We start from the raw sequence: 27,104 nt of genomic DNA on the forward strand, positions 1-27,104 counted from the left end.
TTCTTAATAATAATTTTTTTATTGAAACAAAATTATATTTATAATCAATTCTAAGAACAAAATATCCTATACCATACAATATCATCTCAATAAATGTACTTATAAAATTACAAATATATGTCCTGCTCTTCTCAGGTTATTAAGAAACCAAGAAACGTATAAGAAACTTAAAGTTCTACATAAAATATGGTATATGATGATATAACAAAGAAGAGATAGATTCTGTACACGTCCGTGACTGCGTGACCAAAGAGAGCCAATTTGTCCCCTATCGCCATTTGTAAAATAAAGACTTACATAATAACCTTGCGAATTACGATCGGAATAATTGTGCGCACACCTAACCTAGCAATGATTTGAAATCAGTCAGCAATAAACATACAAGCGGAAAGCGATTAAAATTTATACATGAAATTAACAAAAAATAACAATCAATGCTTGAGCTTAAACTAGAAATTATTCTACGCTTAACGTATTCATGTGCGAGCGTGCGGTCTGTGACGTGCGACGAGTGGCAAACAAATTAATCAACTAATTAGAGTAGCAATATTTACAAAATTAAACGGTGATAAGTCAAGCACTCGGAGCATCATCCATTGCAAACGACTTGAAATAATATACAAATATTCGAAAATTAATTATCATTCGGATTCCAACTATTTTCCTGTCAATATAAATTCATGTTTGCATTCTTTTTATCTAAGCTTTCGTTAGCGTCTGTTGCGTGCGCGTTATTGCACCGAAGACATGGAGACAACCGTAGGGCGATCCATGTTGTTCATCTCAGCCATCATACCCTTAGAGATATTATTATTGTTGTTGCTATGCGGCGATTGAGAGCCAGGGGAAGCGTTGGCTTCCGGTGGACTGGGGCTCGCTTGATGGCCGCCAATGATATCGTAATAAGGCGGCGTCTGGTGGTTGCTGTACGGCGATGTCTGGGAGGCGGCGTACGGCGGCGACTGTGCGGCACCGAACGGTGACCCACGGTTTGAGTGAGAAGATGTGGTGTACATGTATGCCTGTGGTGTGGACATGTTTTGCATGTGCATTGTCCTCAAGTCATTTGCATAATCTACAAAAAATATATTTTAGGTTAGAATTTAAAGTTTAATCTAACTAAAAGTTTATTCTGCATTACTTACCCATATGTTCAAGCTTGATGCTACTGACATGATCGTTTTGCTCTCCTTTAAGAGACGTTAAATGACTCATATTCAAAGCCCCCGATTGGGACAGGCCATTTTCTTGTTCTAATTTAATAGAACCATGGGCAGAATCATTTTTTCCGCCCGACATCGTTGGATAATATGAACAGGCCATCTTCACAGAAGAAGACGAGTTTCCATTACTGTTAGAAGCTTCTTTTGTTCCCTTGGGTTTGCGTTTTCTTGTCTAAAATATCACAAAACAAAAATTAACCTGTATTCATTATGTATAATATAGAAATGAATAGTAAAATCTGTTGGTAAGCGCGTAACTCAACAACGCCTAAAGCAATTTGGCCAATTCTTTTTTAAAATGTTTGTTAAAATCCAAGGATGGTTTTAACGGCGAGAAAAATTCGAATAATTGCCGGGAAATCCCTAAAGACAGCCCTTTTCTATAGGATAAAAGTTGGCATTGAGATTCAATCATAGTTATAGTTAAATAGTTGAATCCGAGATGGCGCGCTGAAGTGCATTATTAGCAATTCTTAATATAATTAATTTCTTTAAAATAAAATTGCGAATCTTTTTGATAGAATTGACACATACTATGTCAAGAACAAGGGAGTAAAAACGAATTACATTTTCATTAAACACTACATCGACGAAGTCGGGGCAAAAGCTAGTATGATATATAATTGAGTTTATTTACCTGTATATTATCCTTCTTCATCGCCAAAGGACGATTGACACCATGCAGCTTGTAGTACAACCCGCATGCGTTGCACACCGGCTCACCTACGGCATTCCTCCTCCAGAGAGACGTAGTACTCGTGTGACAGTTGGAGCATGTCAACCCCACACGTCTGGTAGCGCTCTAAAATCACACATAACCTCAATACATCGCCCCAAGTAACAAAAAAAAACAAATGATTTGATTTCGCATGCATCGTGTGTCAATTGTCAAAATGTTAACGTTCATTTAGAAAGTCACTGGTCGAATGTGTGAATCGTAAAATGCGTGCGTGAACCTACCAAACGCCTGCTCGACTTCTCTTCGGTGTTGTGTAAAAGGGGACGAGTATTAACCCCGCTATACGGCGGAAAGTAGTTCTTGTAGATATCTACACCCCCATTCCCAGGCTCCGCCGCCACTGGAAAAACGCAAACAGAAAAGGGGTTTAAACACTCTCTCACTACTGCACTACGGAGCTTTGATCGCATTACTACTGAACTAACAACAATCAAAAAAACAAGATGGACGCCAAGCGAAAAAACAAAATGGCGCGCGGCGTAAAATGCAGTAACAAAACGCGTTCGCGGTCTTAAACTCGTCACAGCAGCGTAGCCTCGTCATTGGGGGTGTAAAAAATACAGTACAAGAAGTACAACCACTCGTTTAACCGAACAAAAATCAAATAAAATCATAGAAAACAACAACGCAAGCAATTTTGGACTCTTCAAAGAGAAGCACAAACAAACAGATCGCAATAAGCGCATTCACCACATGCCAAAAATTCCCCAGAATTGAACAATAAACAAAAGTGTGTTTCTTTTGCAAATTTAACTTCATATGATTTTATTTGTTTTAGTTATGATTGTGAGCGTGAAAAGAAAGAGAGGTGAAGAGAGTTAATGTGTGTGTGTGAGTGTATCGTGTGGAAAAGTGTGCGTGTGTCGAATGGCATGCGTTTAAGTACCAATCTACGAGGCTGCTTGACGAGTGGCCGATTCATGCCGTTCATCTTGTGGTAGAGACCGCAGGCATTGCACAGGTAATGGCCGGTGCCGTCGCGACGCCACAGCGGCGTGTCGATCGCACCGCAATTTACGCACTCGCGCCCTTCGGTGAAGTACTCGGCCGTCCTTTGGTCAACTGTATCAAAACAGAATGGTCATCAAACAACACACTCCTATGATTAAATATAGACAACCCAAAGTGAACATGTATGCAACCAAACCTGCATTGTGTTTTTGTAATGGCCGCCAGGTTTTCTTTTGAAATGCTGTAAACATCACAATAATAATTCTCCCAGTGGGAATATGACGCCCACATATAAAATATAAAAATGTGTTTTGTGTTTCACGTGTGTGTTCGATGTCAATCGACACCGACCACACGCCACACATTTCGCTCAAAACTAATGCTTTCAATGCGGCCGTAAATCAAAGGACTCAAGTGGAGGAGTGAATTTCTTGTCGCGCCAAAAATAAAAATGTGAGCTAAGATTTGAACACCGCAAGCAAATCCACTTGGTGTTTATTTAAGTTAAATGAGCTTAATTACTATTAAGAAATTCGCTAAGGTGTTGAATGTACATATTTGATTGTTTTGATTGTGCGCGATATGCGTTGATGTTGGGATTTCGCCGAAACGGATGTTTGGCTGTGTGAGCGAGAAACACTAAACTTCATAAACGATACCATCGCATACCTTCAACACGGTATGTGTGAAAACGTGTTTGAATCGCATTCATATATCGCACGAAATCCAAACATCAACAGTTATCAACACGCAGGAAAGTTGAACGAATTCATTCACAAGTTACATCCACATCCAACTCAATTTATTAACTATTATAACCGCAAATATCAAAAACTAATCTTGAAAATATTTATTTTCATCTAACTGAATTTTGTGTTATAGGCAACCAAGTATACACGTTTATTTCGACCTACTTTAATTATGTTGATTTATTTTATATTTTAAACACTCTGTGCGAGCTGTAGACGTGCATATTAGTGATTATCGCGGAATACAGTTGCTTTCCAGCGTCACGCCGTCACGCATTGTTTACTTCCTTCCTTCCCCGCGGAAATTTCTAATTGTTATCAATGGCAGCACGCTTCGATAACAGCCGCGAGACGCGACACGAAAAAATACTTTGCGTGCCATACACAGCACAGAGTAACCCAGAAATTCGTTACGGTAAAACTCAACAATTACAATTATTTGTTTTCTGAAATTTTCGCCCATGGCGTAATTAAATGACAACAATTCAACTTAATTTAATTGTTGATTGTTTCCACAATGTGTCAAGTCAACTTGCAAATTGTGTAACTGATAACGCCGAAATTTTACGAGTTTTTCAAAGTTTGAAAAGTGTTTTCAAGTGGCGCCTAACATGTTGAAATCTCAACTTAACCCACTTAGGGTTTTCAGGGTGGCGAAATAAATTTATGTGACAGGTTTGGAAAAAAATGTGAAGCAGACACATCTGTTGCGCTAATTTTATCAATGCACGTGTCAATATTTCAGACTATGGATGGCAAGGGGTGTGTCGGCGATCAGTTTCGTGAAATTTAATATTTGGTACAAATTTGAAGCTCTACTAACACTAATTAATCATCAATCGCGTGGAAATTGATTAATCATCATTCATCATAGTTGATGCAACCACAAGACACTTGTGATTGAATCACATGCGTTTCTTTATAAAAATAATTGAAATCATATCACATGCAAGAAAGCGAATGGTTAATAATAGAGTTGTGGGTACTTACTGGCTGACAGCGAGGCGGCGGCACTCATTGCGTGCTGTTGGCGGGGGCGGGATGCCGGCGACGGCATAATATTATACGGCGCGCTGTGCGGGTTGTGCGCATCGAATGTCCAGTCGGCGTTGGCGTAGCTTCCATTTGCCAGTGGTGCGATTGGATAGGAGCTGTGTCGATGCGCGTTTTGTGCGACGCCACCTCCGCCGCCCCCGCCGCCGGTTGAACCACCGTGCGACATTCCTAATCGGTTGAATGCTGGCAGGGATGTGTTGGATGATTTTACGAAATCATCTGAGCACATGTTTAACATTTGCGGATTGTTTAAGCCTAAAAATTAAGAATAAATAAATAAAAATAATTTAAAACAATTGATTTAAATAATAAATTAATATTTTAATTTTTTTGTGGTTATTTTATGAGTTACAGCAAAATAAATCACGAGATAAGTATAGTTTTGATTGCGTAGTTATTATAATTATAAAATTGAGGTGGTTTGCGCTTAATTTCGAGGGGCGGCAAATATGCAACGGAAAATGCAACTTTTATACTATCTAAATATGAAAAGAGTATATAAATAACTCAAACGGCTACCGAAATACGCAAATATTTCAAGTAATTTTTATTGGCGGCGAAATCGTACATACTTTTAAAACTGCGATAAATTAAAAATGGTAGCTACTACGAAAAAAAGTGCCAAGACAATATTTATAGATAATTTCATGATCTATAATTTTTGTCTGAGATATTTTCTCGATAAAACTGATAGTTTGTCTAGAAAATGCAAAAAACTCAATTTATGCAATTATATTTTTATTGAAAAGTCAAATGAAATAATTAATAACTTTTGAAATAAAAATGTTAGTAACAAGTTCTTTGCACAATTAAATGCAGAATTTAATTTGGGATCAAATTGCCGAAAATAATAATATCACAGCAATTGTTTTTTGAATAATTAAGTAAAAACTAAAAAAAATGCTTGTAAAAATCATCTAAACATCAAAGTATAAAAATGAATCAAAACATTAAAAATAACCTTTGAAAATCTTTGTTTGAGGCAAAAAAAATCAAAATTTTTGCAATTATTGCATAATAAAATTTAAATAAACATACAAGCAATTAAACGAAATAAAAGCTCGATTGGCAGGCGGCGACGAAGCGCATCCGCTCAGTGCGTGTGTATGTAGATGTGTGGAAAAAACTTATCAGCCCCGCTGGCGTAAAAAAATTATCAGGTAGTTTGGGGTCGAATGCAAACCGATAATCTTTCGCGCGGTTATCGCGCTGAATTGTGTTCTGCACGGCGCAAAACGCGCGCCGATGTTGCATGGCGATGATGATTTTGCAACCGGCGACTCGGTCAAGTCAAGAATTTCTTATCGCCTATCACATTCAATTATTTTGACTGTGCATCGCTCTGCATTCGGACAATCAGGCCGACGACAACCGGACAGATTTGCGATTATGCACACAAAATAACAAATGAATTACAATGACGGACCTAGGTCAATGCTAATCATCAAATATTTCAGTATTAATTTAGATAATTACCTGTTGCAGACCAGATTTGAGTGGGCTCCGGTGAGGAAGTGGAATAAAACGGCATGCTGGCCTGCGTGGTGTAATTTGCGATCGAACGCGAATTGTTAAACAACGGACTGAAAAGAAAAAAGAAAAAATTAATTATTTTCATCATAAATTTAAAAAAAAGTTTTTTAAGTAATAATTTCACTATTTCTACTTAAGCAGTAGAATAATTGTGTACTGCGCATGCGCATGTAATTCAAGTAGTGATTTTATTTAAATTTAAAAAATTCAACTGAAAACCCGAACAAAAATAGAATCCACGATTTTTCTTATCAACCACAATATCAAACGTCCAAGTGCAAGATTCCAAGGTCTTTGTTCGAAGAGCGTGTATTACTTATTTGAACATTCACACACATACAGCGCACGAACGATACAAATAGAAACAAAACCAACGACGACGAAAAAAATCATCAAAAAATCCCGACACTATTAACGCGTCTAGCTGCGTTGTCTACAAACTACAATAACGCGCATAATTAATTTCTAATTAGCGATTGGTGTTAATTACTAGGATACCGACTGCTGGTTTTGCGTGAGGAGGTCCTTAAGCAATGAAAAGTTGGACATGTTCGAGATGCCCATGCTCGACAAGTTCGGATACATTGCGTGGAGATTTATTGATGCCGATTATCACACAATCAAAATTGAAATCCGACGAATTCGCGTGATGGCGTGTGTCGCGAGAAACGTGGCGCACACAGTTTACGCTGCAATCTTAACTTATCAACACCAGTATCGGACAAAGACTAACAAATAAGATTACAATAGAAATCCGCGTTGCTATCGGATTTTAACGGATGTTTTCTAGCGACATCTCAATTTTAAACTAGGAACTAATTTTTAAACTTTGATATTTCTTTGAATAAGTAAATATTTAAAAATTACATACTTTTATTTCTTTCTGAAGATTTCCTTGAATGTTATTTGATTCACTATTATTATTTAAACTTTTCAACACATTTTTAGTAAATTTATTTTTTGATTTTTTAATTTAACTGGTTTAATCTGATAGTAAGTTTTATATTATTTTGAGTTTGGTAAGTGGTTGGTTTTTTTTTGTGCAGCGACCGCCGACCGCTTGCCAGAGTTGCGCGGACACGTCTGTCGGTCGTCCTGTGCCCACCTCCCAACGTCCCGACGGTTCGACGGCAAGCGCGCGAGCGGCGCGATGGTCGCGACGCGCATCTTCAACTTAACTTTAAGCCGCAAAGCACCGCGTGCATAAAGTGCATGAGTGCAACACCAAAACGCGCGTCATGCGCATTTCTTATTAAATTAATGAATATTTATGCAACTTAAATATTAAAAAATTATTTGCTGAATATTTGGTTGCATATATTCTAAAAATATAATGTGAAAATGATTTAAAATTTCTTAATTATTATTTGATTATTAAATATTATATAACACACTTTGTATAATTTTTTTAATGAGTATTGAAGTTGTTTTGATATAAATAAATGTCCCAAAAATTAATTAGTGGAAACCAGTTTTATACTATCAAAAACATGTCGTACACGGCAAGAAAGACGTGTTTTAGTTAAACAAAAATATATTCTGTATTTGTAATAGTACCCTATGTTTAACAACAAATTAAAAATTAATTATCGTTAATGATTTCATATTAACTATCAATATCTGAAAATTTAACTTTTTCCGCAACCCAAACAACACCGAAAACATGCGCTACTCAAATGTATCGTACCACAATTGTGTATAGAAATATGTACAGCGTGTATTGTCGTTCAATTTGCGTGCTCGTCCATGCATAAATTTCATTTTCCGCCAGCATAATTTACGCACACGAAAAAACGAAACGCCTGAGGTCGACGCATGCGGCTCATGCTGGTTCGTTATCACAACGGGCACACACCGGCAGGGTAATGCGCCCGTTAATGCGTCCCGTCAATTACGGGGCCGGTGGCACCTGAATCCGCTCCTTCGGTAGCGCACGCTGATAAGACGCAACCGACAAACCGGTAACGACGCCGTCGACTACGTATAACCAATTGCGACCGCAAAAGCCAACCATCCGACAACAACAATACACCGCACCAACCGAAAAAGACACAAAACAAAGCACATCAACACATCAGAAAACAAGTCAAGACTCGACGATATATAAATAAATTTCGCTCGTGATAAGCGTGAATAACTAGAAATAATGTTATCAGAGAGAAATGTGCCATTACTCAGCGGCGAATCTGAATTATTTTATTAATTGTAATTGTTGGAGTATCTAAACTTTTAAATTCATGAATTTGTAGGTAGATAACACGACTTTATCAATGATTACAGCTATTTTGATTTGTATTAACAACAATTAAACTATGCAGTGATAAATCCTATCAAAGAATTATTACTTTATCAATCATTTTCCATTCATAAATCATTTATTCCTATTAAAACTTAAAAAATGATAAAAATACATTTTTTTTTAAAATTTAAAACTGAGCCCAATTCGTATTTTTAAATCAGAATCCCGGTAGTGTTTAATAAAAATGTAATTCGTTTTACTCTCTTGTTCTACACATAGTATGTGTCAATTCTATCAATAAGATTCGCAATTTTATTTTAAAGAAATTAATTATATTAAGAATTGCTAATAATGCACTTCAGCGTGATATCTCGGATTCAACTATTTGACTATAACTACGATTGAATCTCAATGCCAACTTTTATCCTATAGAAAAAGGCTGTCTTTACGGTTTTCCCGGCAATAATTCGAATTTTTCTCGCCGTAAAACCATCCTTGGACATTAACGAACATTTAAAAAAAAAGAATTGACGAAACTGATCTAGGCTTTGTTTAGTTATGCGCTTACCAACAGATTTTGCGATTCATTTTTATATTATGGATAATCTAAAAATTTAAATCCATTGCTTCGTTACTAAATAACCATGTCTAAACAATGATTACAGCCATTTTAATTTATATTAACAAAAATAAAACTTTGCAGTGATAAATTCTATCAAAAAATTATTACTTAATCAATCATTTTCCATTTATAAATGATTTATTCCAATTAAAACATAAAAATAAATTCGTAATTTGTAAAAAATCAGATTTTTGTTCTCAAAAACTTAAAATCGAGCCCTAATTCCATTTTTAAACATAAATTCCACGCATATTTCACCGTCTGAAAGCTATAAGTGCGTCTCGAAGAGATAAGCGCATAAATGACACCCAAAGACACTCGGTGAAAGGGCTACTCGCACTCTCCAATTCCACACACTCAAAAAATTATGATAACTTAACGACCACAAATGCATGGACAATGCGTTTTCGGTTGTCTACGCATTACCTCTCATCTCTCATCAAAATAAAAACAAAAACATTCAGATAATCAATACACACATGCACACAACGCACACTTCTAACCTTAAAATAATTACCGGAACTTACTTCAGGTTAATGTTTTATGTCTTGTGTCATGGCGCGTGCCACTACAAACGCGTGTCTGTAACATGTCTTAAACTGTACTCAACTTAAGCCTACTTAAGTATTCCTTCCGCAAAGAAGAAGTACAAAAACTAAACTAGAATAAAAAGAGTATCGAAGGGCACGCGTCACAATGTCTCGCCGTGACTTAAGTCGTTTGCTCGACATTCTTCCTCAAAGTACAACTCCGTGTAACCGGTAATTGACTTAACTTGACCGTACAAACAAGCCACAGGCGCAGGTAAAGAGAAAATAAAAATAAAACACACAATTGACTTAAGTCACTAGTTTAGCACGTGGACACGTGGGCGCAGTGGTGCGTTCCGGTCTTCACTTCCTCTCTATGACTGTGACATTTTTAAAGTATTACCTGGCGAAGAATTTCATTCAGCAACCCTTGTGATCATTTATCATTATTTTACTAACCTCTAAAGATAAAAATATTTTTTTAATCTTTTCGAGTTTTATTCAATGTATTTTGCTGCTGTTACATAATTCGTGTATCTATAACACTGTAATTTGAAATTTGAGACATTTAAGTCTATACAGGGTGTTTCCATCCAGAATATTAGCATAAAATAATTGAAAACATATTGTTTTATGAATATTTTCAAGTGCTTGGTATTGTGTCACGTCGATGGTAATGAACTGCTGTGTGACCAAGTGACATTAATAGTTCGCCCACATTTCTGCTTATTCGGATAAAAATGAATAAACTACACAATGCAAAATGTGAAAAATTTAATTTACCGTTTAATATGCGTTCCGTTGCAATATTTAAAATAACACACTGGCAACACTATTAAATAATTGCTGGAAAATTATACCAGGCGTTAATTTGGTTGCATACCTATGAAAAAATACACGATTTGATGTGTTTAGATAATCGGCCATGTCTGAACACGGTCGAAACGTGTTTTTTCGCAGTGTCAATCTCTATGATCACAAATATCACAATATTATCGATTGCCAACGTGCGTTATTGCATCGAGTGCAGTGCAACACGTCGTGGCGTTGATTTTACGCTCGCGAGACGCAAACAATCGACGATCGACGTGCGCACAACGCTTAAAACAAAACACACTCGCCATTTGCGGCAGGCGCGTAAAATTTTCAAGGTTATTCCGTGTCAAACGTCTCAATTTTATAAACTCAATAGAAATCATTAACAACTAAGTGAAACAAACGAGATTTTCGTAGACAATATGGCGTCTGTCAACAAACATGAATATGTCACGCAATGTTATTTTTGGACAAATGCGTTTTTAACGATGTTGTAGTAAGTAAAAATTCGATGATAGTTTTTGGATGATGATTCGATATTCGTGGAAATCGCTTGTATGCAGCGAGAATGCTCGATTGTTTTCGTTGATTGCTAATCGATTGGCACGAACCTGTCCGAATCGCGTCCGCGATTAAAACTAAAACATCCTGGTGCAAAGATTTCTTAACGTGTTGTTTGATTCGCGTTGAACTTTTGTCACGGCGTAAACTTTGATCCGGCGAATTGCGACGAGTCTAAACAAAACAACACGCCAAACAAAAGAAGAACAATTGACTAATTCGCGCGGACTCGGTCAATAAAAATGATTCATAACACTCATTTCATATATTAATATAATCTATAATATAAAAATGAATCGCAAAATCTGTTGGTACGCGCATAACTTAACAACGCCGAGACCAATTTGGCCAATTCTTTTTTTTAAATGTTCGTTAAAGTCCAAGGATGGTTTTTACGGCGAGAAAAAATCGAATAATTGCCGGGAAAACCCTAAAGACAGCCCTTTTCTATAGGATAAAAGTTGGCATTGAAATTCAATCATAGTTATAGTTAAATAGTTGAATCCGAGATGGCGCGCTGAAGTGCATTATATGCAATTCTTTATATAATTAATTTCTTTAAAATAAAATTGCGAATCTTATAGGTAGAATTGACACATACTATGTCTAGAACAAGGGAGTAAACACGAATTACATTTTATTAAACACCACCGCGAGCAAAAGCTAGTTTTTTAATAAAATGCATAAAACTGTTTTCAATAAAACTGGAATATCACCGAAAGTATTATATTCACAGGATTGGTAGATATTTTATATCGTTAAGAAATTAATTCCTCATTTTATAAGCATATTACTTTTTAAAAAATATTCAAATCTTAGCGTAAAAAGACAAAAAACGATTTTTGGTTGTCACTAGAAGAAGATAGCAAAAACAAATTACCTACATTTTTATTAAACACCACCGGGTCAAAGTCGCGGGCAAAAGCTTATTAATAAATAGAAATAAAATGAACATAATCAGCAAACAATCAAAATGTACGGTTGAAGTGATTTATTTTGCTGATTAAGATCTGATTATTTAACTTAATGACTCATGACAGTAATGCGAACACACTGTATGTAATAATACGCATGTGGGTTTTGCACTCGATAAAATCAAAACAGATATTAACGATATTATTTTCAATCGTTCGATGTACGACGCTTGTTTTTATTTGTGTAGTGGATTAGTCACGATTGCGATTGCGATTATTCATTGAAGACACAGGCGGTGCACGTAGTGAGTTTCTTGTTACAGAGCAAACAGTCAACAACTTGCTTTACTTCACTTCATACTTCGCATTAGTTATTCATTCTTAAGTTATTCTAGTAAATAATTTTCTGTTCATGGGCTTATGTAGATGTAATTTGAAAAATAATAAAATGAAGCTTGTATCTTTGTTTGTTACGCATTCACGCGAAAACTATTCAACCAATATTGGTAAATTTTAGTAAGCAGATAGTTTTGATCAAGGAGAAGAAAATAGACTACATTTTGTGACAAAAATTGAGCTTAAAGGGTGTATAATATGAGGTGAAAGTTGATATGGAGATTCAATCGTAATTATACTTATATTTTACACACTGAGATGGCGCTAAAGTGCATTATTAACATTTCTCTTCGTTTAAATTAAAATTGATAATCTTATTGACGGATTTGGCACATATTAAGTCCAAACAATAAGAACATCATTAGTTAAGCTACTTTTAACTGAAAACTATGCTATAGAATCATTTTTCTAAGTTTATAGCTTTATATCTCAAGAAATTACAGTCCAAACAATTAAAAAAATGTCAATTGATAGCTAATTTAATATACCTAGTAAAAATATTTATAAGTTCCAGAATATTATTCGCAATAATATGAAAGTTATACTTGTTTAAGTGAAATATGCGCAACTTTAAGACTACTTAACGATAAAATTTCATATAACACTAAAACTATTAGTGATAAATTACTTATTTTTGCTTCATAATGATTACAAATTAATTGTTCTCGTGTTTATCCTATGAAACAAACGTACTTCTTTTAATAGCAGCTAATTTTCAACAATTTCAAGATATTTACGGTGTCATCAAAAGCATGAAAAAGAACGTGTGATGGTTTTGTTGGTGTGGCGTTGGCTGAAAGCTGATATCGATCGTCACGGAGAAGCGAGACAAGCCTCACATTATTTGCAAATTTGCAGCGACCAGCAAAGTGTCTCGTTTGTTTTTGCGCGCAGCGCGTCAGCGTCGCGCGTTTATGCGTGGGCGGCGAGTTCAGGCGCCTTCCGAACTATAGCTATTATTTTTCGTGTCAAATTATTATTTTTCTCCGTACTTAGAAAGCATATTCAACGCTATTTCTAAATTCACACGGTATTACGATGAGAAATAAGCATGAAAAAATTCGCGATTCACAAAATGGCCGATATCACGTCAAAAATCAATATTATCTAAATAAACTCCAAGATAAGAAAACAAATTCATATTTAAAATGAAATTTCATCCCAAAAAGTAACGCATGAGAACTTCAATTCATAAAATCCGCACTCCACGCGCGATATTGTTTCACAACGTAAAAAGATACAAACACATCGCTTTGTTTAACTATCACGTTAATGTTTGTAAACTACAATTCACTACATCGTAAACCACGCGTCATTTGCACAATTAATTAATGCATAGAATAATATCATTCAGAATTAACCTAGACAACCCACTATACACCAAAACTCTTAATATGCGTACATACCTCGTTGATACTTTTAAAATCGCAGACATTCTTGTTCTCTTCGTTCAAACACAACTTATACTTGTCACTAATATCACTCTACTGAGATATTTAGATCTTGATTTGATACGAACGCGAAATGTGCAGTAATAAAACGTTATATTTATTCTCTCCGAGTATTGAATTGAATTTTGTTAAATATATTATATTTATTTAAGCAAAGATAAGATACTCGTAAGCAAGTATGTTTAAGAAGTGAATGTAACGTTTTATCTCAATTTTATTATAACTTACCCGGCAATATTTTCCGCAACGGACGCGGGTACAACGCCGCCATAAGTGATGTGACTAGAGAGTTGCGTCAGTTCGGGGCCGTCATTGGCGTTGATCGTTTGCAACTCGAGATGTTGTTGATCGCCGCCGCCAGATGCAGACAGCGCTTCCATGTGTGTGAATGTGGCGTTGTGCGCATGCAGACGCGTCGGTGATGCCGCTGCGCTCGACGCATGGCTGTCATGTGGTGATGAACCGTCGGCGGCGTTTGTCATCGCGCCCTCCAATTGGGTGTAATGCTGATGGTGTTCACTCGGCGAGTCATCCATACCCGCAACCTAAAATAATACATTTTTGTTAGTTGAGTAACAAATACAAAGATGGCGTATGCGTAGTGGAATATTTTAAGGTTAGATTTGTATATTACATCGTCCATGCGGCGTCCGAATGCATCGATATACTCGCTGGTGTCGTGTAGGATTGTGGCGCGTTGGTAGTCGCCGCCTGTTGCGCCGTACTGCATACATTCCAAAGGCGTGGCGGCGCGAGAATGCGGCGACAGCTCGGCCCCCTCGGCCGGTTGTGAGGACGGGCTGTACTCCTGCGTTGCCTCCTCGCCGTTGTACTCGCCGATGACGCCTGTGAACACACACATACTTCACTAAAGTTACTCCTTGTTTCCCCCCACGCTGAAGTGAACTACGAGCGGAGTTGACTCACGCTGCACAAAACAAAATACAAGTCAACAGAGTCAACAAAGTGAGTATACTTGGTTGCATATATTACCATTACAATTAATACTCATTTAAATATTTTAAAAACAATATTAGAACGTTTAGAAATACAAAATAATCGTAAACAACTCTATGAAATATTTTGCAATTATATAATTATGTGAAATTGGTTGAAATAATTGAAATTTTTAGAGTAAAACAAACAAAAACATGAAATTAACCTCAAAATTGTTATTTAACACATTGTGAGGTTGAATATTGTGATTTACATGTTTGTACAAGAAAAAGCGTAAAGGAAACGCTTTGAAAATTATGAATACTTGGCTTATCAGCGCAGCGCACGCCAATTATACCGGAACCGAGCGCCGTCGCGTCCATCCGGTTTTTCTAGGCTTCGAAAAAGAACAGAATCTACAGAGTGTCACAACAAAACACCAACTCAACGCTAAAACATATTTCAACTTAATTATCATAAATATTTTAAAACATTTAGTGTATTTATGACTCAGTCAAGTCACAAGTACAGAATTAAATCTAGTTCAGCCACATGGGGCAAAGAATAACCGACAACCCGACAACCGTGCGGAGATAACGGGACAACTAAAGTCATGCACTGCAATTCGCGTGCTTTCCTGTGCTTTCTTATCGCACACGAAGCGAAGCAGGCAAATCAACGAATAAGTGCATTAATAAGTTGATTTTTGTTTCATTTAATAGTTAAGTACCTATATTGCAGTTACATATTTGCAATTTCTACAAATATAAATACATAAATATATAAATCAAAGTAATAAGGTGTGATAATTTTGAATCATAACTTAGTGACGGATTTATGTTTATCAGCGCATAATCAGGCATTTTAGTTGATAGCCGAGGCAATGAAGATAAATTTTATACATAATGGCATAAAATCAAATATTTAAAACGAAGTTTTATTCTTATAAAGTTTTTAAATAATTTATTAGTTGTTTAACTTAAATATTTTGCACATGCACGTTATTCACAAAAATTTTAATAAAAAAAGAGTCTGATTAATTAATTTCTTTGAATTTCTTGCGAAATTCAACCATAAAATTCTTAAAATTAATTTAAAGACATGAAAAATGTTAATAATGTACTTTAGCGCCATCTCGATGGCAATTATATAACTATAGTTATGATTCAATCACCATTCCAACATTCATCGCTCATTTCTTAGGTTTTAAGCCTTAGTTTTGAGACAAAAAGCAGCCTATTTGAATTTCCATGGTCAAAAATATTTTCTAGCCAAAATTTATCAAAATTGGTTGCGTGGTTTTTCCACAAAAGCGTAACAAACAAAGAAATACACTCAAATTTGCATTTATAATACTAGTTAACGTAAAAAAACCTCAAACTCGCCAAATAAAAATATATTATACACTAAATTGCTGATATTTCTCAATAAAACAAATATTTTCTTAATTTTTCTCATTAATTTGTCTTCTTCTTTAATTATTTAAGCATTAACCGGTAAAAAAGTTCACTTTGACTTCCTAAAATAAATTATTAAGGTATTAAATCCAAGCTAGTTCAAAACCAAACGATGTGTAACACCGAAAAAAATCCAGTAGGAGTAGAAGTATTAATCGTACCTAATGGAAGGCGTAGAACATAAATTTAGTTAATGTGGCGTGTACACCCGCTTCCAAAATTTACAACTGAAAAAAATCCGTGACAGAATAATGCGCAATAAATAAGTTAGAATTGTCCGTGACAAATTCCTAGAATTCGTTTACAGGTTAGAAAATCAACCGACCCAAACAATATTATCGATCGCAACAATTCCATAAGTGAAATCAATTTATTTCTTACTTCACAGGCGTACACTTTGCTGCCGGAAAATTAATTCCATCATAAAACTATTTTTTATTTTCAGCTTCGGTTACCATTCGTGGTTTGATCGTTCGTTGATTTATTATTACGTCGGGTTTTTCTTTAATTTCGTGTGAGCTTTCTGGTTCACCAAACTTGTACTTTGATAAGCGTGTTATCGATCGGGTCATTCCTTCGTTTATAAATTAATATCAAAATCTAAGCATCGAGATGTTGATTTTTAATTAACTAACTAAATTTTTATAAATAAATAAATAAATAATATATAAAATAAAAATGAAATGTAAAGTCTGTTGGTAAGCGCATAACTCAACAATGCTTAGACCAATTTGGCCAATTCTTCTTTTTTAATGTTTGTTAAAGTCCAAGGATGGTTCTTACGATGAGAAAAATTCAAATAATTGCCGGGAAAACCCTAAAAACAGCTCTTTTCAATAAGATAAAAATTGGCATTGCGATTCAATCATAGTTATAGTTAAATAGTTGAATCCGAGATGGCGCGCTGAAGTGCATTATTAGCAATTCTTTATATAATTAATTTCTTTAAAATAAAATTGCGAATCTTATTGATAGAATTGACACATACTATGTCTAAAACACAAGACTAAAACGAACATTTTTATTAAACACTACCGGGACAAAGTCACGGGCAAAAACTAGTAAATAATATAATAATACTAATACTTGACTTGCGGTATACATTGAGTGTGATTATTACGCTTTGGGTAGGTATAATTTCGTATTGTTATGTGAAAAAATTATTCGTTAGGTTCAATGGTAAGCGAAAGATAAAATTTGACCTTGAAATAATACGAAAATAGCTTATAATAGTCGTAAAAACAAAATAAAATAAACTTTCGTTTGTTTCAACGTACGAATTATTTGACAATGTGACAATGTTGAATATTCTGTTCGTACGTTTGCAACCGCAATAAATTATCTTATCTAAAATAAATACTTACTACAGTGGCAGATATTTGTTGAGTTTTTAGTATTTAATTCGCAAACGTATTCAAAACAGTGGACAAGTCAATATTGTTTATTATTCGAAAATACAAGACGTTAAAATTAAATATTATTAATTTATTGATTTGACTATGTAAACATGCAATCAAATATATTAATATGTAGATATTTATGCAGGAAATATAATAATTAATACAAAAAACGTATTTTTTCTGCGTCTTAATGTTCAGACCGTTGCTGGATGAAATTTTCATAAGAGTTGATTGGATGCAAGTGTAGTGTAACGGTCTAAGCATCTTGCTTTAGAAAAAAATAAAAAAATAAAAATAATAGAGAAATAAATCAATTCAACGGTTGTTTTAGCTTACAATAAGGTTTTAATGTATTTTAAATCTTTTAAATATTGTTTAATTGTTTACTTTTGTTCTATTTTTGCAAAATTTATTTTTATTTACAAAATATTGACCCTTTTCGGCGGTTTTCTTTTAACACCTGAAAGAAAGTCTCTGTTTCAAGTCAGCAAACCGTTGGTCAATTGTTTGTCGCACTTTTCAAGTGCCGGCGTGTTTGCAATGCGTGCCAAACCCAACGCGCATTGATCTTTTGCGCCGAGCGACGTGCAAAACCTAAACTGTAACAAGCGACCTTTCAGAGTTTGGCGGTTTCGCCACAAGACAAAAGACACTGTCGAACAGGAAACACACGTATGGCAAATGTTTTTGTTTACACGGCACGCGGGCGGAAGTGCAAATAATCTGTGTGTTTAGGAAGAAAAACACTAGGCGTTTTTATTCTACCTGTGAATTGCAGCGGTGAAGTTTTAACATAATATTTGATCAAAAATCATTTAAAAGCGCATAGAAAACAAAAATAAGACGATTATAATGAGAAATAGTGAATTTTTATAATTGGAACACAAAATAATAAGGCAATAAATGATTTTTGATGGTTATTTTCACTTTAGACCAAAATTGAGGTTAAATTTTGAAGGGTTTTTATAAATAACTCAAAATGTGTTTGTGTTAGATCCAAAATTGTTTCAAAATTAAATAGTAGAGGAAATTCTACTTCAAATACATAAAAATGTTGTTAAAATGATTATTGAATAAAAAGTTATAAACGATTGAAGTTAAAAATTGAATTTTCGGACAAATTTCATTGTAAATTTTGATAATACCGTCTTATCACTCAAATTTTAAGTTAATAAAATTGAGAATTAAATTCTGCACTAATTTAAAGAAAGAAAAAAATATTATTAATGTTTGTTTATTAGTTTACTAGCTTTTTTACCCGCGACTTCGTCTCGGTAGTGTTTAATAAAAATGTAATTCGTTTTTACTCTCTTGTTCTAGACATAATCTGGGTCAATTTTATCAATAAAATTCGCAATTTTAATTTAAAGAAATTAATTATATATAGAATTGCTAATAATGCACTTGAGCGCGCCATCTCGGATTCAACTATTTAACTATAACTATGATTGAATCTCAATGTCAATTTTTGTCCTATAGAAAAGAGCTGTCTTTCGGGTTTTCCCGGCAATTATTTTATTTTTCTCGCCGTAAAAACCATCCTTGGACTTTATCGAACATTTAAAAAAAGAATTGGCCAAATTGGTCAAAGCGTTGTTGAGTTATGCGCTTACCAACAAATTTTACGATTCATTTTTATATTATAGATGAGTAAATAATTAAAAACTTCAAATAAAACTCAATAAAAAATAAACTTTCGTAAATTTCTATCATTATGACATTTAATTATTTGTTTACAAAAAATATTTTCAACATTATAATCTTACCCAGTGTTTAAACTTATATTTTTGTCCACAAGTGCGCAAATAACACTTTAAAACCAAATATACACTTAAATATCTAAAAATTGATTTTAACAAATGAATAAAACAAACAAATATACTATTAACAATTTACAAAATTACACCTATGACACACTTTACTCTCCCTTCACCTGATAAATAACCTCAAAACTTTCAGCTTGCTAATTCCGCGCGGCCATCTTTCCCGATTGCATTTGCCATATTAAATTTCAGCGTTGGTAGAGTTCTAGAGTTCCAGTCAAAGAACAAAAGGCAATCAAATCACAATAAGGAAGTAAAGTTGTCGCATAAAACAGGTTGCCAGGTGAGGTTAGGTTTGGCACAGTGCGACGTGCACTCATCGATTTGTTCCATGCGCAATGGAACGCCGGCGATCGCACCAACCAGCCAAACAAAAAAATGCAAACGACACAAAGCAATAAACTTGCATTTTCAGCTCGCAAGTGTGAACGAGAAGTCGGTGGCGCGCTGCAGCAACGAGAGCAACGGTAGAAAATCAGTGAGCACACTTGTTGCGCGTTGGAATTGTCGTGCATGCCGATATGTTTAGGTAATTCAATACCCAAGACGCAATAAAGCCTAACGGGACTGCAATTTTTTGTTTTTTTTTTCTCCCATGCTGAAATTTGTTTATACAACGTGAATAATCACCCACTGGATAAGCCAATAATTTTGTGCTTATATTGAATTAATTGTTGTAATTATGCAGTGTAATAAAAACAAATTAATAAATTAACAGCGTTACGGTGCGCTATGGGTATTTTTAGCCGACATAAATCACAAAGCGAAGCGCTGCGCGCGTAAACATTTCCAGCTCGAGTGGTGTTTGTCAGTGTGCGTCAGCCGCCGGTCGAGATCGAATTAATATTCCGTATTATCGATGCGAGCGGCAGTCACAAGTCATAACATATATTCACAAGAGACTCAACTCTCAACTCGTAACGGTCATAACCAGATTTCGTCGAATGATAAACCCCGCTCTCGCTTGAATAGGTTCTGCTTATCGCCTACGGACAGCGTCTTCGCGTCTGGCGATAAGAAATTAATATCTTCATATTGGAACTTTTAGAGAATTAATTTCTATTTTTGAGATAAGTAGGAATATGGAATATTATCGGGTGTTTTGATCTTGAACTCAAATTTTTACTATTTTGGAGATAAATATGGATGCGAGACAGTTTGTCTGGTGGTTCCGCCCTTAAGATGTTTGTTTTTACCCTTGGAGATAAAATTGTGGATGTTTTATGGGATTTAAATATTTTGACAGCAGTTTTAAATGTTAGACGCTGGTCGGCTTGAAGAAAACATTGCAAAACTTGAAAAATTATTATTTTGGCGTTCAATTGGTAAAATTTTAACATTTTTTGATAAATAAGTGAATCTATAATATAAAAATTAATCGAAAAATTTGTTTGTAAGCGCATAACTCAACAACGCCTAGACCAATTTGGCCAATTCTTTTTTTTAAATGTTCGTTAAAGTCCAAGGATGGTTTTTTCGGCGAGAAAAATTCGAATAATTGCCGGGAAAACCCTAAAGACAGCTCTTTTCTATAGGATAAAAGTTGGCATTGAGATTCAATCATAGTTATAGTTAAATAGTTGAATCCGAGATGGCGCGCTGAAATGCATTATTAGCAATTCTTTATATAATTAATTTCTTTAAAATAAAATTGCGAATCTTATTAATAGAATCGACACATACTATATCTAGAACAAGAGAGTAAACACGAATTACATTTTATTAAACACCCGCGGTAGTGCAAAAGCAAGTTTTTAATAAAATGCATAAAACGGTTTTCATTAAAACTGGAATATCTTCGAAAATATCAAACTCACAGCATTGGTAAATATTTTAAATCGTTGAGAAATTAATTCCGCATTTTATAAACAAATTACTTTTAAAAAATATTCAAATCTTAGCGTAAAAAGACAAAAAACGATTTTTGGTTGTCACTTATGTGCAAATATTACATAAATAATAATGTATAATGGGTTGCATATCAACACCAAAAACTCAACTTTACGTTTTTAAACTCAATTTTTACCTAAAACTAAACATAAAACTCTTAAATCTTGACTAATAACCGGAAGTCTTTTCACCATCCATCATTCCCACAACTTGTACGCATGCAACATGCAGCCACTCACTCTCATTATTCTCATTATTTTCGATCCGGACAAAGTGGCAAACAGCAAGCGTATGACAAACACCGACGCACCAAACGAATAGTGTTACCATTAGCCGCAGGTGGAAGCGAAGCACAAGCGTTTCCACCTCGATTTGAATGGGTTAAATTGCAGAATGGCGAATGGCAGAATTGGTAATTCCAATCCGGCGCGTGTTATTGCCGGCAGCGGCAGTGACCGCGACAGCATCCACGACCGGCAATAATGAGGTAGCTAGGTACGGCCAGCAACCACCGTTATGCAATCAACTCGTGCCCCATTGCAATGTGCGATTATGTCGCATGCAGTTCCGTGTGCGCAAATATTTCTGCGCCGGGTTTTATTTCTCAACTTGCTACGCTTTCATTGATATTTATTGCGTATTTATCGAAATTCATCGGATTATGATTATGCGCATGCGCCAATATCAATTTTTACAGAATAAAATTCTTCAAATTTCAAAATTTGAAAATTTCAAATTAAATTTACCATTTAAATTTTAAAATTTACATTTTATGCTTAATATTTCATTTTACGTTAATTAAATTACAATTTATTTTGATTTGTCGTCATATTTCGATATATTTCGTCCCAAAAATGGACAAAACACATTCTGGCGATGCCCTCGAAGCGAAATATGTCAAAACTCAAAGCAAATTGTAATTCAATTGGCGTAAAACTAAAAAATTAAAATGTTTTCACTTTTTCTGAATTTTGGTACTTTTAACCTTTTTTTCTAACCTCATCCACTTATACTTATTACCCTGCTGAAGAATTAATATACTTTTTCCCTTTTTGACACCCTTATCGACTTGCGTCGACATTTTGATTTAACGATCTGTCGAAAACACTTCTTTCTTCTCCAGATTTTTACGCCGTCATAAGCAATAAAAATTATCTTCGAATGTATTTATTTATTTACCAAATGCATAGACTCGTGCTGACGACACCGACGCCCTTTACCTTTTGACACTTCAAAGCACATTAAGTGATCAAGTCAAAAATTACAAAAAAGAGCATTTGGAGCACTTGTGAAGCAAGCAAGCAAGTGAGTAAAAAAGTAATCAAAATAATTTTATTGCTTTCAACTTATACGGAAAGTAACAAAACTGTGCGAATGCCAACGGCGGCCATGTTTGACATGTTCCGTTACATATAATAACTAATAACTCAATTGTTCTGTTTACGACTGGAACTATAAGCAGTGCGCACAAAATAACAAACATTCATCTTCCACGGACAATGTCAAATGTTGCTGTTTGACAGATGAAAGGTATTTTCATATGTTACAAGTTTATGCCATCAATAAGATCAATAAGAGTTTTATTTTTATTTTAGTTTTATCTAACAGTAGCTTTTCCCACGACTTTTTAGAAAAATGTAATTAATTTTATAATATAAAAATGATTCGCAAAATCTGTTGGTAACCGCATAACTCAACAATGCCTAAACCAATTTGGTTAATTCTTCTTTTAAAATGTTCGTTAAAGTCCAAGGATGGTTTTTACGGGGAGAAAAATTCGAATAATTGCCGGGAAAACCCTAAAGACAGCCCTTTTCTATGGGATAAAAGTTAGTATTGCGATTCAATCATAGTTATAGTTAAATAGTTGATAATTCTTTATATAATTAATTTCTTTAAAATAAAATTGCAAATCTTATTGATAGAATTAACACATACAATGTCTGGAACAAGATAGTAAAAACAAATTGCATTTTTATTAAACACTACTGTCGCCGGCAAAAGCTAGTATTCAATAAAAATATATTTTTAAATTTTTTCATATTTTTAGGTATATTTATGCTTTCTATACTAATTATTATCCCTTATTTAGCACCCTTTGAATCACAATTTTTAATATTTCAATAATTATTCTGCTTTTCGGGACACAGATTAATCCAACAAATCATAAATAATCCAAATCCATCCAGCCGTTCATGAATTATAAATGTTGTAACTAACGCAACTCAGTTTTATGATATAAATTCAGTTATATTTTTGCAATAATTCTCAAAAGTACAAATATCAAGCACTTTGTGTCATCTACCACTGAAGAAATCAGATTTGACATTGAAATAACCTCAAAAGTAAACATGGCCAATACTAAAATGAGTGTTTCGCAAAAATGTATAGAATATAGTACGCCACACAAAACGTAATTTTAAACATTTAAAGTCCAATTCACATTAAAATTAATTTTTTTTTAATCTTAAATACTATATAGCCTACCTAAATTTACCATTACGTAACGTAGACAACACACTATACAATTTCTATATATTTTTGTGCTCCCGATGAGAGGAAACCTAAATCATCCACAGTTTGTTTGTTTAATCAGAATGCGGTTTAGTGTTGTATTGAACGTAAGAATACGCAATGCATGCAACGATCGCCAGCGCGAACAATGCCTGAAACAATCGCCTCTTGATTCCTCGCTGTGTTTATATAACCTCAACGCTTTACGATCATCGGCACGCTGGTCAAACGACACGAAACGTAATACTCGATCTTATTAAGAAAGAACACACTGCATACACACCATCGTCTCAAACACGTGTATAATGATTAATTACGTCATTATTTACAGTTAAATATTTCTGTTTTTTTTTTCTGTTTTGTGTAAACTTAGGTTATGTCGATGGAATGACACATGACTGATGATTCTGACATGACATTGACGTCAGTAGAATTTCTCAGTAAGCAGTTTTTTTCTGTGTGCATAAATATTATATTTGTACATGAATACTGGTTGCATGTTCATTTTAATATTAATAATAATTACATTCGATATTTGGCGTTGAGAATGCTACTGCTAGCGGTAGCGATCGTCATCAACTGAAAACCGAGCGCTGGCCGCCATTAAAATGTTGACCTATTGACACCCGCCGAGACTTTGCTCCCTTCTCAGACGTTTATCGATAAGACACATTTGTCGTAAACATTTTTTTCTACCACAAAAAAGCAATACACATCGTTGGAGCAAGTTTTCAATCTTATTGAATGCTTACATGAATTATATTGGAGATAATGATAATGAGATTCGCAACATAGAAGTGGTTCGCGTAGTCAGTGGGCATGCACGTTGCGATACTGGATATCTTTTGTAAATATTGAGCGTAGAGAAATAGTGAAAGCGCGATAGTGCGTGATAATGGCGCACAAGTTCGAGATTACTTCCCCAAAGTCATTCATTTGTTTATTGTTATAATCAGTCATAGAGATGGACTTGAAATTTGTGCCTGATAAGAATAATGCCCTTATCAGGCGCTGGTGTTTAACTATGGATGATTCGGTTTTGTTTTTGATTGTTGATTTTGTTTATCTGTTGTGTAAATAGAGTTTTATTCGAGTGGAAAATTATTTTTTTTGCAGTTTCAATCAGTAAATAGCTGATTTATTGCCAGCAGATGGCGTAATACTCATGTCAACAGCGGCCATTTTAGTAAATTCGTGTTTTGACAATGTTTTTTCGCAATTAAATCAATTTCAAGAAGAAATAACTATTTTTAGAGCAGATTTATCAATAAATCTTTTATTGCTACACGTAAAAACCCAATTTAAGTCACTAGATGGCGCAATTCTCATTTTTGTGGCGGCCATTTAAGAAATTTTGAAGTTTGGCTTAAAAAAACAACTTTTTGATGAATAAAATACCAAAACAATTGTTCTTTGATCAAATTACATCACATAACCTAAAAAATTATAATTTTCATCATGATAACCTAACTTTACCCCTGTATTGCATTCAGATAATTAATAAAAACGTTTTTTACATTAATCTAACCTCAAAACTATCAATTTTCTCTGCAATTCTTAAATAAATCAAAAAATATCCTTTCCCCACCTGTAAAAATTAACCTTGATACAAACACGGCGGTTACACTCCAAGTCTCCTAAACAAGTGACTTAAGCCACAGATAGGCGTGTGCTTAACCCGTTCCTCGACTCTGATTGCGCACCAACTATCTCTTCACCGACTCGTCGTGTAACTCGACGACGCGCAACTCTTCCTCGCTCAATTCCGCCTAAAAACACGCCCATTCAACTCAACTTCATAAACTTCATAAAATAATCGCTTAAGTACGTTACATGTGACTTGCGTTGAGATTTTTGCGGTTTGCACCATGCATCGATGTCCGCCGCACGCAAATAACGTGTGTGGCTGGTGTGTTTTTAATTAAAAATAATAAAACCGCGATAATCTCCATGGCAACAAAGCTATTTCAATTACCAGCGCGCCCCGTACGCATGCGTATGTGTGTGAATATATGTGGCACTCATAAATCAACATACTTTATAAAATTAAACGAATTAACTCAACGGAATTTATTATTGTAAAAAAAAAAGAATAAAGAAACGGGTTTTGATATTTTTGTGCTCCGCTTTGGTTTTCCTGACCTCAATTCACGTATGGCATGCGCGTACAACGCGGCAAACAAAGCGTTTTTCATATTCCAGCGATTTTCCACGGCCTCGCGACAACGACGCGCTCGCCGCGCGGCCATTTTGTTGCGCCTCGCGCGACAACGACGAAAAAAATTTAATTAAAATTTGTTGCCACACATTCACACTACTCGTGTATTTCGGACGAATGACGCAACGCACGGCATTAGAATCACTAATTTCGTTTCACACAGCACACATATTTTAAAAAACGTAGCCCGAAAAAAATATAAAACACTTGCATAGATTATCATAATTTATTTAATGCACACGCCCGCCGCTGATGCTTATCGCTTATTTTTCGCACAAAACAGTTTAAACGTATGTCGTCCTTAAGTCGAATTAACTTGAGCGACTTTTTAATTACGCTGTGCGTGTCTCTCGTTCGACCTGGCGAAAATCCGCCTTGCAACTAATTGTGAAGGAAAACACACGGCCGCACAGCCGAGAACCTACGATAATATAATCTATGTATATAAAACTTATCTACTCACCATACGTTCTTTGATAATCGGGTTTCGTTGCCATGTTATCGGTGTGCGCGGCTCGGGCGCAACGTATGCGATAAGTATACACACGCTTGTCGTCGTCGCCGCCGCCGTCGTCGTCGTCGTCGTCGTCGACGTAACCAAACCTTATCGCGAGGATTCAATGCGCGCGAAAAATCAAAATGTCTCGACCGGTTTGTAAACTTACAAAATACGTTTCACTTGATTTCAGTTCAAATTTAAATCAAACACTTTTAAATTTAATTTTTTTTCAACTTAGATCGTAGATTGAGATGTGTGGATGATGATGTTTGACGTTGTGCCGCCGGTGGTGGAATGGTCTTCGCGCTTCCACGTTGCGCGTCCGCGTTTCGGGAATGTCCTGCGGCCGCGACGATTCGAATTATTCGAATGCGACTTCAGTTGTGTAGCGCGCGCGCGCGCCGCGAGAGGGGAGTTGAGTCAAGTCGAGTAAAGCTCAGTTGGTGCTTCGTGCGCTCTTCGGCGCCGAAACGACACGAACTGTGTGTATGTGGTGTACTAAAGCATGCTCGGTGCGGCTCAACTCACGCGACGTGATTTGCAAATGAGTGTTTCGTTCTGATTGGTCCGCGCACAAAAACGCGCTT

At 35.2% G+C, this 27,104-nt stretch overlaps 1 protein-coding gene across 4 annotated transcripts; it reads right to left on the reverse strand.

Annotated features, from left to right (window-relative positions):
• Nucleotides 1-27,024, reverse strand: LOC135795264 (GATA-binding factor A-like). Of its 4 annotated transcripts, XM_065306874.1 has the most exons (10): nt 25,634-26,075; nt 25,389-25,569; nt 14,415-14,626; nt 14,009-14,325; nt 6,195-6,301; nt 4,653-4,973; nt 2,849-3,024; nt 1,861-2,025; nt 1,146-1,395; nt 1-1,075 (listed from the first exon to the last, which is right to left on the reverse strand). In XM_065306874.1, the coding sequence occupies exons 3-10, from the start codon at nt 14,508-14,510 to the stop codon at nt 732-734; spliced, it is 1,776 nt and encodes a 591-aa protein (XP_065162946.1). In that variant the 5' UTR covers nt 14,511-14,626; nt 25,389-25,569; nt 25,634-26,075; the 3' UTR covers nt 1-731. The 4 variants fall into 4 exon arrangements, with proteins under 4 accessions (XP_065162946.1, XP_065162943.1, XP_065162944.1 ...); XM_065306871.1 differs by lacking the exons at nt 25,389-25,569; nt 25,634-26,075 and adding an exon at nt 26,482-27,024; XM_065306872.1 differs by lacking the exons at nt 2,849-3,024; nt 25,389-25,569; nt 25,634-26,075 and adding exons at nt 2,184-2,302; nt 26,482-27,021.
• Nucleotides 27,025-27,104: the final 80 nt, after the last annotated feature.

The sequence above is a fragment of the Atheta coriaria genome, unplaced genomic scaffold, assembly GCF_025399875.1.
Source record: "Atheta coriaria isolate IRGN ID8LTWV9N9 unplaced genomic scaffold, Caltech_Dcor_3.1 hic_scaffold_7_pilon, whole genome shotgun sequence".
NCBI classification, from domain to species: Eukaryota; Metazoa; Arthropoda; class Insecta; order Coleoptera; family Staphylinidae; genus Dalotia; species Dalotia coriaria.

What these genes read in the sequence shown, in the direction of transcription:
- LOC135795264 (XM_065306871.1), bottom strand. Translation starts at nt 26,515, where the DNA reads ATGGCAACGAAACCCGATTATCAAAGAACGTATG. An exon ending in TCAAGCAGCCTCGTAGATTG is followed by an intron (nt 2,026 to 2,848) that starts GTACTTAAACGC and finishes GTGTGATTTTAG; the next exon opens with AGCGCTACCAGACGTGTGGG. An exon ending in TGAAGAAGGATAATATACAG is followed by an intron (nt 1,396 to 1,860) that starts GTAAATAAACTC and finishes GTGATATTTTAG; the next exon opens with ACAAGAAAACGCAAACCCAA.